Below are 15,301 nucleotides of genomic sequence, written 5' to 3' on the forward strand. Positions count from 1 at the left end.
CGCCTAGCGGCGTAGAAGAACGATGCGATAACTCTCACAAAGAGGTGTTAATGAAGATGAATTAAAGCTTTTCCGCTTGCACACGCACACAAACACACAGAGACACAAGTGTAAAGCGAAAGAGTGGAAAAGTGTACGCCAGCACTCGGAAGTCCTTTGGACACCGGATGGAAGCTGCTAAAGATATTAAAGTTAAGGAGCACGAGTTTGAGCCTTTGCTGCTGAACCGCCGCTTCTTGTGGCAGGGTCTCGCTTCTCGCCACGGCTTACGAAGATGACCGAATCCGAAGGATGGAGAAACATCATAATCAATCAACCAACGCTAACGTTAGTCTCGTCTCCTATGGTCGTCTGGTCATTAAGCGTACACCAGGTAAGTCCATTGGCAACTGTAATTACGATAACAGTAACAGCTGAGAACGTTGGTTGGAGGGTATTAATGCGAGAAGAGTCATTTCCCCCGAAAACACTTTCCCGGGAGGAAAAGGGCGGGCGTGGAGTTTGGCAGAAACATCACAAAATCCCGTGGTACGTCGTGAGCGAAATGGTCGAACACTTCCTTGGACGATGAGTTATGCGAAGAAAACCTTCTCGCCTGCAGTTAGTTTATCCCAGTCGCTGCCATTGATGATTAGGTTGTGTTACTTGGGAATGGACGGGGTTTTTTCTTCTTTTAAATTGATTTTTAATCCACAACCGCAACCGGTGGTGGCACAGGGATGAAGGGATGAACTTATGCTAATGGACACAACCAAACACACACACATACACGTCGCGGGATGGTACGCCGGGCGCACGAAATACGAACCTCTTGTGTTGTAGTCCTCTCCTGGAATCAATCGAGCTTCGGCTGGAACTAGCTCTGCCCATGTGTAGCAGTTTGGAGGAATCATGAATGCTCCCGCGGTCAGGAGCATCGGTTGATTCGAACTCAAGCGTGATACTAGGATCCAGCGGGTGTATCTTTTTCGATCCGCCGCTGTCGAGTAATGAGCTCACTAACGAGGCACTCCGAAATGATTTAAAACTCTTACGATTATCACAATCACTGAACATTTATGTGACCAAAATTCTAGTACACCCAGAGCCTTGCCATCATTGCACGTTGCTAGCGGCGCGCTGGCCGATGCTAAAACTACATCCGTTGCTACCGATGTTGCTACAGTAATTGCGTACTTCCAGTTGCTGGTCCGGACCGTCTACACCATATCTTGCCATCATGTGCAACCGGGACACTAACACCGGAACGTAGTTCATGTTCAAGTCACTATTTACCTCTCAGGGGCGAATGTGCCAACGGGAGTTTTTTTTTTGTTGGGGTGAACATCAAATCAGAAACACGAACGAACGGAAAAAGACGGAAGAAAATACACACACATACACACTCGACCACGACACTGGACTGGACCCAACTACGCTCGTCCCAAGGCGTCTCTCGTGTCAGTTTTGTTCGTTTCGCTTCGAAAAGATATTTGAGTGAGTTAGCTTTTCCTGCCACGACCTGCATAAATCGGAACGGGAGTGGCGGGGAGGAGGTTTTTCTCGCAAAATATGTCCGCTGACCCACAACCCGTGCTCGAGTTAATAACCGTGGGGAGTTTGGGGATTCGATTGGGGTCACTCACACCGTATCGAACCGTACCGATTTGCCTCTGGTTCTGGTTTTTGTGGATATATTTTTAGTACGTTAATTAAACTCGCCAACTGATCTGGAGTGATGGTCGATTGCGACCAACGGGCGTACGGGCATATTATCGACAATCTACTACACTAAGATCACTATGGGAAACACTCGACGAGTGCTCACTGGTGTGCTCACCAATACCGACAGCTCCTGTTAGTGTTACAGCGCGCGTATTAGCCAACACGATGTAATATTGCTATAGAAATAAACAAATCGTTTGCTATTTCTTCACCAGAACACAGCGACCGCACGCGGTATCGTCCGTCCCGTCCGTCTACACTCCGCACATGGTTGGTGTACGATGCTTGACAGATAGTAGACCTGCAGCGTTACGTAGCGTTACACAGGTGTCACTTCAAGGCGTTAGGCTTCGGATTTGGCAATTGGCTAGCAGGCCATCACTGACATGTTTGTTGTTGCCGTTTTTTTTCTTCGATATGCAGATTGAGAAACCATTCCACTATGGAACGGACCACACACACACTACCAGCACAACTGCGTGACGACGGCTAAGCAGCTCATCTTTTTCTGCACAGAATTGACACACGGTGCCCTTTTGCCCCCAAAAGCGCTTACAATGTGACTGTGCTGGAGGGGCGGGCAAGGGGTTGAGGGGGCGGGGAAGGGTGTGGGGAATGAAAGGAAGAAGGGCTTAAACTTCACACTACACGCACGCACACACACTCGCACAGGCACACTCACGCACGTACGCACACGCCACGTGCCTTACACCCCTAGTCGTGTACTACTACTCGCGTAACGTACCGCAAAACAACGGAAAACACAAAAAATGTCCGTAACGACATTAACGCACCAACAATAATAACAATAGTTCGATACGGTTACAGCGAAGCGTCACCCCATGCTTTTGCACCGTTGGCCGTCGTTGCAGATGTAAAGCGGTTCGAACCGTCCTCGCGGGAATCGTCGTCCTCATTAGTGTGCTGGGCAACCACTGCTACCGCTTGTTCTACCTTTTGCGGCACCATTCGGGGCACCTTCCGGGTCCCAGGTTTTGGGGTTTACGCACTTATCACTCGGTGGCGCTCGGTCCAGAGCTACGCGAGCTACACACACAAACACACACTCTGTTACCACCACACGTTCGTACGACACCGCGCAGCGTTATGTTTCCCTGGCAGCCAAAAAGCTGACACCATTGTGAAGGATTTGTTTTACTACACGATCAAACAGACACGCACACTTCTCTACTGTATTGCATGCACCTGTCACTGGTGTACGGGCTTGCCACGAATAAAAGGAAGCACGACGATTGCTTTCGGCAGTGAAGTCACCATTTCCCGGGCTCCGAATGTACGTTCACTCGCAGCGTTACCGATGCGCTCACTAACTTGCTCACCACTGACTCACTCATTCGCTCACTGTAGTTTTGCAGTGTCCTAACGTTTACTCGCTCACTAATTACCACTCACTCGGGACACTCACACTAAACCACCGTACGGCGATAGATCATGAATTGACGGCTCGGTTGCTTCCTTGACGTCGTCGAATCACACCCAGTGTCCGTACGCTGGTCCACTGGTACGCTTGACGTGACAGGGTTCAACTTTGGCTCGTACCCGGACGAGCACAGCTTAACCAGATGGATGCAATGCCGCTGCGGCCGTGCGGTGATAGCCATCGTTTGTTGCCTCTGCACGCGCTGGAACGTTGCCACCGTCACAGCGCATATCTCGACCTGGCGCTTACACCTTCGGGGGACCTTATTGTGCGTGCTTCGTTGTAAGTGATCCGATCCCGCCAAAGGCTTTACTGCATTGCTTCTCGTTCACCCTGCTATTGCTGTCGAGCTGTGTGCGGGAGGTTAAGTTTTTGTACCACATTTATTGTAACACATTCCTGCGATTCCTGCTGATGCTGCTGCTCTTCGGTGACAAACAATGACAACCTTTACTGTAGCGAGCGCTGTGTTTGTTCTCGACGAGGGCTATTAATTGAATCCTGTCTCTGTCACTGGCTTGTTTGATGGTTATCTGCGTGGCAACACTGCTACAGTCGGCTGCTGCTGCTACTACTAGTCGTCCAGCGCTTCATTCCATTCCAGGGCCCTGTTCTGTTAGATGGAATTAGATTAGGGAGAAAACAAAAAACGAGAAAAAGGATAGGATAAATAAGTAACGAGCTCTTGCGAAACTAGACCTAGACGTGGTCCACGTCACCGGTACGTAGCTCGGAAAGGATTCACAAGTGATAGAATTAACCCGCTCCCAGCGTTACTCGACCCCACGTGGGCACTTTGTCGAAAGTCCGCTGAAAGTCACCGGTACCAGTGGTAAGTGGAGTTCCCTTCTAAATGTAATCTAAATTTAAAGCGACAATGGTGCTGCTTGTCAAAGGTGGAATCCACTACAAACCGAGGGCTGTCATTTAAATCAGTCAACTCCACCTTTCCCCACAGCTTATGTAAATGTCGCGAGCGCACAGCTATTCGCAGAAAGCGAACGCACTTTATCTGTTTTACAAAGGCACTGGTGACAGTTTTGCTACTCCAAAAACCGTCAAGGTAAATGTTTGGTAAATCCTTCCAAAAAAAAAGTATAACACACAGAAGAAGAAACTATTTTCAATTTCCATACTACAAAAGGGGTTCGAATGTGACGAATTTCCGGAGGCCTCACGAGAGATATGACAAAGAAAGTATGTCATTTTATGTACTTTTTTTTCTTCTCTCTGGTTTGCTGTTCCCCACATCGTGTTACTACCTCTTCAAGGGTAAACATGTAAAGTTTTGTGTGTGTGTGCGAGAGTGTGTTTTTTTCTTTGGTGGTGTAAACATACACCATCTATAGCAGGCAAGTAAAGGTACGCTGTAGTCGGTTCCCTTGTCGTGTTTGCGAAAAATTTTGTCAAATGCTCGTCAAATAGATTACTCAACATTTATTTCTCACTTAACGAGGTACGGGCAAACGTTAGGCAACGAAGAGGTACTGACTGGCTGGTATGATAAGGATAGCGCTCGTTCAATAAAGTTGTGATCCTGACAGCGAACGCACGTACAAAGTTACTGTTAATGCTAACAGTCGAACGTGACATTTACTTGTGACGATTATGAATGGAACGTGCACATCATCGCCAACTACTCGCGGATGTTGGCTGTTCCCGGGTACGATGAAAAGCGGCCTATGCCCATGGTTTCGGTAGGCTATTTCCGGGACCTGGGACGCCAAAACCCCCTCGAAACCACTTTCCCCGCACACGCAAAACGCGTCGCTAGACTACATAAATATCATTTAACCGGTCGAGGCAACGACAAACTGCCGCATTTGCTGTAAATCATTTGCTTCTTTTTACGATTTTCCATGACTTCCGCAATCGCTCCCTTGGGTAGGATGTTTCCTGTTCCTGCTGCTGCTACTGATTGACAGACGCTCGATGGTAAGGGTTTTGGGCGTTTTTTTGTCAGTCAAACAACTCTATCTAAGATTTTTTTTGGTCCGACCCATAGTTTCTACTGCTACTTTTGAGCCAGAAGAAAGTTCTTATTAGTTCAACGAACCAAACAAAATGGTGACTATTTTCCCATAACCCAATAGACCAAACGATAATACGCCAGACATCACCTGCATTTTCGTTCCCGTACCAAATGCTCCAGTCGGTTGCATTGCAGTTGTTTTAAGATTGATTTAATGTCTGGAATTGCTAATAAGTGCATCTGGGTTAGGGAATGAATATGGATCAGTTTTCCGGACGATTCGGGAGAAAAATTATAAAACAACACAAGATCACTCATTCGTTGCGAATCTTTTTCTTTCTCTCTCCTTCTCGTTCCCTATTTGGCTTTAGCAAACTTTATCCATTCCGGTCGACGCTAGTGTACGGATAAGGTATAACTTTCACGCTAAGCCAGAACAGAATAAAAGACGAACAATTCATATTATCATAAAATTCAGTGTTCATAAATTTATTCTTTTACCATTCCGGTTGCCAACATAATCATCACGAGCACATGAATATGTGGGCAAAGCGTAGCCATGCCGTGGTACAACTGGTGCAACGGTCGGTCGGTGGTGCTTTCCTTTGCGACACAGTTGACACATAATAGGTTCCTATTTAAATTGCAGATTCCAAAATCTAGCCGCTCAATCTAGCATAAGTCCTAAGGGGGTGGCTTTAAAGCTCATCATTCAAATCGAGCATCATCGGATCATCGGGCGGGGAGGTTTGGATTCATCGCCATGACTAAGAGAACAGTCCGAGCGGAACCTTAAACATCCCCCTGCCTCTCTCCCACCCCCCCCCCCCCCCCCTGGGGGGTGGTGATGCGTATCGTTGATTGGGAAAATATTTACCGGCTTCTTAAGTTTCACTGCCTTTATAATAATCCCGTTTGGAGTTCGTGTCCGTGTCTCCCACCCTCTCTTAGCCGGATGAGGCAAATCGTTTTGATGACGTTTTTTGGGTTTGAATTTTAAAACCGAATAGCTGGAAACATGGGGTAGCGAGGCGAAGGGAACAGAGTTTAGCCTTTTCAGTTGGACTAGCAAAAGAAAAGGATTTTGTCGGACTATCGGAGCAGGATTATGATCTGGCCCGGCAAGACGGGTAAAACTAAATTACCTCTTTTTACAAATGTTGCTTCATAAATCACACTGGTCAAGTGGCAAGTTAATCAATACACGGAATATGGCCCCGGCCAACCGTAACTAACCCGTTTTTAACGAGCTGATAAGCCTCGACCTCAACCCGAGTGTGTTTTTTGTTTGTTGGGGTGGTGTTTCATGCTCATTTGAATAGTGGAAGTGAGCGGATCCGTGATTTGCTGTGAAGTTTTTCTCGTCAAATTTGGAAAGATGCACATTGTCAGGCAGGGCTCGTTACTCACCAAAAAACAAACGGGGCGTACAACGAAATTCATTATAATAGAATTACTTGCTAAAGGAAACCATACCGATCTGTTTTTACTGGGTTGATCTTTCGTCCGCTTTGTTCCACCTCCACCCTTCACTCCGATCCATCCACCAAGAGTGCCGTAATGGGCCAAAAAACTACAAATAGACAGTGTTTGCCTTGCAGCGCGGCACTTGTGCTTGTGCTTTCATGGCGTCCGTATTGTTCTTTACCATCTTGCCGACTGCCATCGAGGGTGTAGGGTAGCCAAGCTAAAAGCGGACAATAAAAAAAAACAAAGTTCGGTACAATAAAACAAAACTACAAGCAAAGAACAACAAAAAGGAAGGGGAGCAAATCATGGGACTGTTCCGAAGCCGAAAAAGAGCCAAATGTTTCGACGATGCGAACAACTACACGCTACACGAAACAAACATGGAATATGCCCCTGACCTCAATCGTTGTAATCGATGTTTAACATTTGAGTGAAACGCGACCGTTGCAGCTCCGTTTCTGGACGGTTTATGCTGATTATGCAAAAGGCCACCTCAAAATGGGGAAGGGCGGACGGCGGCGGGAGGGAGTGGGCGGTCGGGGAAACCGGGAATGGATAGGTCCTACGCCAAGGATCGAACTACTGAGTCAAACATCTCGGGCTCGGGGGGTTTTTTTTTTCGTCAACGAGGGGTGGTCCACCCCGCAAGGAGAACAACTACAATTACGGGCTGCAGCCAGATAAAACATGGCGTGCAGCGCGACCTAAGGATAACACACGGATAGAACAGTGAGGAAAAATTCTCGTGTCGTAGAAATATGTGTGTTTTTTTTTTGGTGCTGGGTGCTTATAAATATGTGTGCTGTGTGTGGTTGGTGTGGAGAACGGTTCTTTTTTTTCCCGTCGCCTCATTTGACCCATTGCAATGGTAGATAAGAACGGACCACGGATGGAAAATGGCAGGGATACAAACAGTGGAAGGGAATTTATTTATAACAAACAATATTTATGTATACTGGGTTGCATAAATATAAATCCAGGCTATGCGACGACGACGACGACGATGGCGAAGATGACGACGACACATGCGGCACATATTTGAGTGGACAAATGGAAACGTTATCCACGATGTTCCCTCAAATCAGGATCCTTTTTTGCTTTTTTTTTCTTTTGCTAGTCTTATTTAGCTCGTTCATGTCATGCCTTCTTGTGCCTTTCTTTCTTGCTGTTCATCTACCGAGCAGAAGATGCCCCAGAAGTGCTAAGAAGTGGCTTTCAAAAACGTTTGTCTTTGTTAGAGCATGCAAGTATCTCGACAAGAGATTGTGTGGACATGTTTGTGTCTGTGTGTTTTTGTGGGGGTCTTTTGGTAGGACAGAAGTGGATAATTCAACCAAACCTCCCCCTCCCACCGTAACCCTCGTTCATAAGAGCACTCCGGCTGGGTGAGGGGGGATCAAAAGCACCAAGCGAAAGACAAACTAACACGGGGGTAAGGTTAGTAGAAGGGAAATTATTGAACGAATTTTTGCATACAAATCGGAGCGACATACAGAAGGAAAGACAGCAAACTAAGAAGAACGAAAGAAAAGAATCCTTTTCTGCGTGCCACCGACAAGTGCCGAGTTCCGCAGGATGAAAGAGAAACCGTACGCCGTATCGTCGTGCATACGCACGACTTTATACGCACACACATACACATACGCATACGAAAGTGGCTTCGCTGATTAAACTAAGCGAGCAACGAGAATGGCGAAGCTATCGAACACCCCGAGCAAAATACACATAAATGCATAGCCGTTTTTGCCGTAGTCCTGCCGGGCAAGTAGGTGGGTGGGGAGGCGGAGAAGAAGAGAGAAAGAGAAAGAGAGAGAGAGAGAGGGGGAAAGAGGGAAGAAATTTCCACACGCACAACATAAGGGCCAAGATATCGAAGGGACAGCGTTTTGCTTCCATGAATTCGAGCCCCGTTGCGAAAGGACACAGCACACAGCAAGTGCACGAAACGGTTACAGAGTGTGGAAAAGAGATATAGATAAGAAAGACAAGATGTAGAGCGATAGAGGGTGAGAAGGGAATGGGGGGGAAGGTTGGAAAATGAAGCGAGATAGCGAATGAGCAGAGAAAAGAAGGTATGAAGTTTTTGAAACAGTTAATTAATTTTTTGTTTTGGTTGAGAGTAAACAATTTTGTAAAAAATAAATGAAAAGTAAACAAGAAATCTTCGATAATGCTTTAATAACATGGTAAAAAGTCACTCCGAAGAAGGGAAAAGAAATTGTCAAACATCATCAAAGAAAAGCAGGAGCGAGAGAGTGAGAGGAAGAGAACATAATAAGCGAGAGCTTTCTCCGATCTGGTAATGAAACACAAAAGCTCCACACTATAGCACCACACACACTAGTGGTGTTTGTGCCCTTGTATGTGTCCAAAAACATTTCCGCACGATGTTTCGTAACGGTGCTGGTGCTGGAACATGGCAGGCTTTTTCCACCTCACACTGGTCGCTCACTGCTGCTGTTGCTGCTGCTGCTGCTGCAAAAACCCTTTTTCTTCTTTTGTTTGTTCCGGTACGCACCACTGCACAAAACCATCACACCATCAAATAGTTATGCAAGTGAAAATTAAAGGAAACACGTCAAACATCATCATCTGGAGGAAGCTGTTTTCCAACCCCTTTCCTCCATCCCCACGGGTACATATATTTACATTGCCCAAAAAATTCACATATACACTGCCGTAACGTGGGGAAAAGTGAGAGTGAGCGCGTGAGATAAATCTCTCACAACCCAGCAAAACACCATTCACAAACCCCAACAAACGGAAAAATAACAGTCCCCCTGTCGAATGTGTAGCCCAAAATGTACGGATGTGTATATGTGTGGGTGTGTGTGTATGGGGGTTTATACGGAAATGCCTAGAATCGACCCAATTTCGAACTGTGAATTTATAAATTTTTCGAAAATTTAACCGAACCAAATCAGATTTTCCGTCTGCTTCCACTGCATTATCAAAGGGGAAGGGGCGTGAGCGTGAGTAGGACAGGTGATAATTTTCCACGGTGAGCCAGTGTGTGCGAGTGGGAAAGCGAAAACAAAAGGAGCAATTTCCTCCCCCCCCCCCCTTTTTTGGGGTTGGATTCAGCATGGCCAACCAGTGCCCATCAGGACGACCTTCCCTTTCCCTGCTCCATCTGACTCTTACCACCAATTTGACCCAAGGAACAGCAGCAGGTCGCGTACGAATCGACTATTTTAGCCGCATTTTATTTCGATTGAAGCGTAAGCGGTTTTGTCCACCAACGAGCGCTAAAAGAATCGAACGAAGCGAAGCATTAAGCGAGAAACCGAACCCCGGGCACGTCGAGGTCGTTCTCGTCCTTCGCCACTCCACCTCAATCCCCTCCCCCACCCATGGATGGACCGTGAAGCAGGATATAAAGCAAAACAAAAATCGAAACTGCTGCTGCGAATAATTCAACATTCTGCCGCTGTAGTTGCAACTGCAGCCTGCAGCTGCTCGTTCGGACGGTGGGGGCTCTATCCGCGTGGCCGGTGATATTTATTTTTGTAACGGTTAGGTGTTTTTTTCCTGTCTCTTCTTTTTGTATGCTTTGAATTTTTTAGTTATTGATGACCAGACAAAAAAAGGTAAAACGGGGTGGGGAGGGCAACAAAAAGGATAGAATTTGCACCGCGGCACTGCAACGCTTGCAACATCGCTTTAACCTGTAAAGCAGCGGCGATGCAGATACAGAAGCGATTGTTAAGCGACTGTGAAGGCTATTCGGTGAGCAAGCATTAAAAGTCAAGTGAGTTGAGAATAGAAAACAGTCACGGGATTGGAATTCAATGAGCATAATTGAGAAGAAACAAATGTTAAAGACACACGTCCATATCTTCCCTTAGTTTATCAGATTTCTTCTAAAAGCTGTTATAAAAATTAAAATTCCTATATTCATTATTCCTCATCAATGTTGGTAATTTTACAACAAATACTGTTGGTTGGAATATTTTATCATTATTTGTCTTTCCCCCCCCGCCCCATCCTGTGGGTGTTGAAATGAATCAATCAACATTCGCAAACACCTTCCATTGTCACGTACTGCCACCACCCGTTCGTGTATTGTTTCGTACACTATAACGACCCATTGTGTGCGACGGTTATTTGTGTGCGGGTCAATTCGATTTTCCAAATGCCTCAAATTGTCTTTGCTCGCAATGCTGCTGCTGCTGCTGGTGCACTGGCGCATAATAGCCGGTGTTGGTTCTATGGCCGCGCGTTTGAGGCAGGTCGGAACAGTGCCGGAATACACGGAGACAGGAAGAAACGAGACGGTAGCGTACGAAACGAAAGGAATGGATGCGAGTGGCCGGTTTTATGGGGTCGGTTTTGTGGTTTGATTTGATTTAGATTTTAGGACACACCACTTTGCAGAAGGAGGACATCGCCGCCGACGATGATGACGATGACTTCGATGCGCACACCTGGCCGGTAAATGGTTTTTCCCAATGAATTAAGGACCGTCCTGCGGACTGTGTCCCGTTTGGCACTAGCCCTCATTCTGGACCTGACACGTTTGCTGACAATTATATTTCCTACAAACCGATCACTTCGATCCCTCTATCGATGACTAGCATTTGCAATACAAACAGGGACAAACTGGTTATGGCTGTGTAATGCAGGTCTTTGTCATTAAAAAAATGCTTCTAGAAGTGATATTTGTTTGGTAGTAAAAGAAAGTATTTATCACCATCTTAAATAAAGCAGATAATTACGGATTATTAAGAGCAAATTCCCCCTGCTCAGAACTGCAAAATATATTTGTTGAGAAAAAATTCGTCCCCATTACAAAGCGAGCATAAATTCAATAAATCATGTAGACATTTTCCCAAATTTCATCACCGTCTACCGTTACTCGGAGGGCCGTTAATTGACAAGCGGGCAAAGGACAACACCGTTTCTCCAAACTCCACTCAGTTTTTGACATGTAGCAAAACCATCGCCGATCGTGGCCAGGGAAGCGCACAAAACGTTACTTAACCGCTCCCGACCTGCCATCGCAGCGATATCCTTGGTGTAGGCGCTCAATATTTGGAGCATTCGTCCGCTTCCTTTCAGCCTGCCAAGTGAAACGCTGCAGATCTAACTCCGCAAGGGCTGCGAATTTTCCCATCAATTTGCTCTCAGCATTTGCGTACAATTTCCCCCCCCATTTCATTCGCTCACGGCAGATTCTCTCCGGCATTCGGATGTACAGCAATTGCTCATTTCGTTTGCCGTTCTGATCGGAGACACTCTGGACGGTTCTGTCCCGTTCTGGCGTGTTGCTGTTATCGGGGTATCACGAAGTGAGATTTTCCAACAAAATACACACGGACGGCCGTGCTGGAAAGCATCTGGCCTTTGTGTGGTGCGCAAGCTAGAAGCTTTATAAAAAAAAACACTCACACAAACCGGTAAGGCAAGAAAGATCCGCTTAGTGTGAAGAGACGTTCCTACCGAAGGGCTTTTCTTTCCTGCAACCAGCAACATCCTATCTAAGGGCTACAACTTTACCAAACTTAAGCTCTCTCCTAGCTGCTTTTCACTGTTTGCCTTCTCTGTTTTTCCTGTTTCGAAACCCCTATTTCCATTGCAGCTGTATGGTTTTCATCAGCGCCACCACCACACAACCATGGCCACTCGCCATGATTGCTAGCAATCTCTGACTCCCGATAGTTTGCTGTTTCCCAGCTCCGAAACAAGCGAGTCGCTCATTTTCTGGCCTCATTCGAACGCAGCCGCACACCGACGAGTGCCAAAGGGAAGTTGCGGTGGTAGGATAAAACCTTACCGACGACGATGGCGACGGACGACGGTTATTATATAATCGCCACGTTTCGTCCTTTCGATGCGGTTCTCGCTGAATGGAAATCGAAAAGTACCCCCCTGAACACACACCAAAAAAAAAACCAACAACACAGGGTGCACCCAAGCACTGCACAAATCACCCGATGCGGATTGTGAAGGGAAAATAAAACTGAAACCAAGCGAAAGGAACATTTAAGGCATTTTGAAAAAAAAAAAACGAATCCGCTCGCCAAACATTTGAGTGACCTCGTCCTTCAGCTGTTCGACGCTACGCTTCGACGATTGAGGTTGGCCTTTAGCATACCTCGAAAGATACGAGCACGGCCAAACAGCGGAAATGGGAAGCCATTTTTTTTGTTCCAGCGTGGACACTAGGGGAACTAAAGCTTGCGTCTAACTCTACCATTTGGGGGGCGTGCATTTCCTCCAGGTAGAACACAAATGAATTCGACTGTTGACGAATAGAGTTTTTTTTCAAACTCTCGACCTGGTGTGTGTGTGTGCTCCAAAGGGGAAAATGCTTTTGATTGATTTTTGAATGTTAGATTTGTGCAAATTCGTCTTCTTCAAATGTCTCAATTTCGTCTTCTTTGACAGACAGTTCGTCTTTTTGTTGCAGAAACAATAATCAACTGCTGCTGAAGATAGTTGCCGTTTGCGATACGATCGTTTTATGTCCTTATCATTCAACATCAACGTCAACGGAACGGAATAATAGACTGTTGGTGTAGTTCAAATGGATTAACGAAACCTTCAACATGCTTGAGGTTCGGACCGAATCTAATCTTATGCTGAGCATCCGAATTAGGGATGTACCGAAACCTCAGTAGTAAACCAATTGATCAAACTCCGAATGTCACCAAACAAGTGCTAATGAAGGCAAAACATTCTCAAAACCTATAACTTCAATATCTAGATATCCAGAATATGAAATAGACAAAATTGTAGTTCTCTGACAAATTTGTGACACAAACAATGAGATTTTAAAATGGCTCGACTAAAAAAAAACACTCCCTTTAGTGTGTCTACCGCTGGGCGAAACATAATGGAGGCGCCTGGTTAGTGGTATAAAACACAATCCCTAACATTGTTCATTTTTAAACGCTGTCATCCACCGTAGGGACACTGCACTCAGCTTAAAGAATGTTTTCCCGCGGGCCAAAAAGGAAAGCTGTAGGGAAACAGTGTCCCTCCCCCATCCGCTCCCCCCTCTACCCACACCAACATTTTGTCAACGATGTGGAAGGTGTTCCACTAATGCCACAGTCGGGTCGGGTTTGGCAACTCATGAATGGCAAGAAGCATACAGCGAGACATGCAAGTCCCTTCTCCGTTTCTAGGTTGGCTAAGGTTGACATCGAAAACTGACAATAGGAGTGGGCGACAAGATCCGAAACGGGCGACTCCGATGGGACACGTGTCGTGCTGGTGTTGTTTGACATCGCGAACGCGTCTCAACCGCTCGAAGGCATTTCTGGAGCAACGGACTGAGGTCGTAAGAAGTCAATTGTTCGTAAACGGTGTCAATTGCTGTGTATTTCGGTTAGCACCATGTCCAAAAAAGCTAAACACACACACACATCACCTATTGTGATGATGTGTTTGAAAGGTTGAATTTAACCACCAAAGAAATCGTACTAGAAATTCTGTGACTCGGCTGAGTAAACTTTTTGTGAGGATCTTCCAAAAACTTTCCCACACACAAAAAAAGGGGGAGGAAAACATAGATTTACTGTACAAGAAGTTTGCTTTCTTCTCCGGCACTTTCACACAGACAAAGGATAAATAAATTTTTTCTCCGGTTGGGTAGAACGAAAAAAAAAGCTTGACCAAAGCTTCTTCCAGAAATGACTCACATACACACCGTTCAACAAGAATATTCACAGACTGTCTGCTAGCAGAAGACACACGTGTGTAACAAAAAAATAAAACCAAACAAGAAACATTTTCTTCCCGAGCTTTCTCATCGTAATCACATGATTGTGACCGACATGACGTGTTTTTGTGTAGCAAAACAAGAGTTTTTCGCTTTTTGTTGGTATGGCCAGTGATGTACTTTGTGACGATGATGTGTACATCGTTTTAAGGGAAAGTTCTTCCCGTTTGTTTGGAGTTAGTAAATTTGTAACCAGAAATTAATGAAGCGAGACGAGTGAAGAACATTGCTCAATTTTTATGATACAGTTGATCATTTTCTTGCATCACATTTTCCTTGCATACTCGTGGAAAATTACGATTACCGTTTTCATACTTTGCATATCAATCATTTATGCATTGCCGCCGTCGCCTCCGTTCTCCCAAAAACCTGTTTCCCGACTCCGGGTTTTTCTACCGTGCAAATAATGGCCGCTATTCGGTCGGTGGGGGAACAACAACACCAAAAAAAAAAAAACGCTCGAGGTTTTATGATGCAGGCACGACTTGAATCAAATATGAAAGATTTCATTTTCGCTACCGCAACCGGTGCGAGACATACCAGAAAACCAAAGGCACACAGACCACACACAGCGAAATCGGAAACAGCCAGGAAATCGTCGTCGTCAGCCCGTCTACCGAGACACCACCAACAGCTTGATTCTCTTTAACTTTTTATGATGCAGTTAGATGAGAAAAGGAACCACCGAAGCAAGGGGTTTTTTGGGGTGGTTTGGTGTGTGGCAGCACTGTGACAACCGCCAGGCCCGAAAAAGGAACCCATCATGCCCAAAAAGCGCTTTGGCCCGAACATATCGCTATATACACATAGATATATTATAGCATAATATTATTTCCTTCATCGGGTTTCCGCGAAACCGGGACGGAGATTTGGAGTAGCGTAGCGATTTCGCATTTTTGTCCCCTTCCTTTCAAGCAGGATTTTTTTTGTCTCTTCTCTCCACTCCTCCCCCCCCTTTGGCCGTTATTTGTTTCCCGTTTGTATG

General features: G+C 45.9%; 1 protein-coding gene across 10 annotated transcripts in view; it reads right to left on the reverse strand.

Annotated features, from left to right (window-relative positions):
• Positions 1–15,301, reverse strand: part of LOC125762365 (innexin shaking-B) — a 63,036-nt gene that overhangs the window by 38,161 nt on the left and 9,574 nt on the right. For 9 of the 10 annotated variants that reach the window (XM_049424354.1, XM_049424357.1, XM_049424353.1 and 6 more), the window contains exon 2: positions 809–3,758. In XM_049424354.1, coding sequence (XP_049280311.1) covers positions 809–1,056 — 248 coding nt within the window. In that variant the 5' untranslated portion in view covers positions 1,057–3,758. Of the gene's footprint in view, positions 1–808; positions 3,759–15,301 lie in introns of those variants that run through there. The other variant, XM_049424361.1, reaches the window with a different exon arrangement.

The sequence above is a fragment of the Anopheles funestus genome, chromosome 2RL (genome assembly GCF_943734845.2).
Source record: "Anopheles funestus chromosome 2RL, idAnoFuneDA-416_04, whole genome shotgun sequence".
Classification (NCBI taxonomy): domain Eukaryota; kingdom Metazoa; phylum Arthropoda; class Insecta; order Diptera; family Culicidae; genus Anopheles; species Anopheles funestus.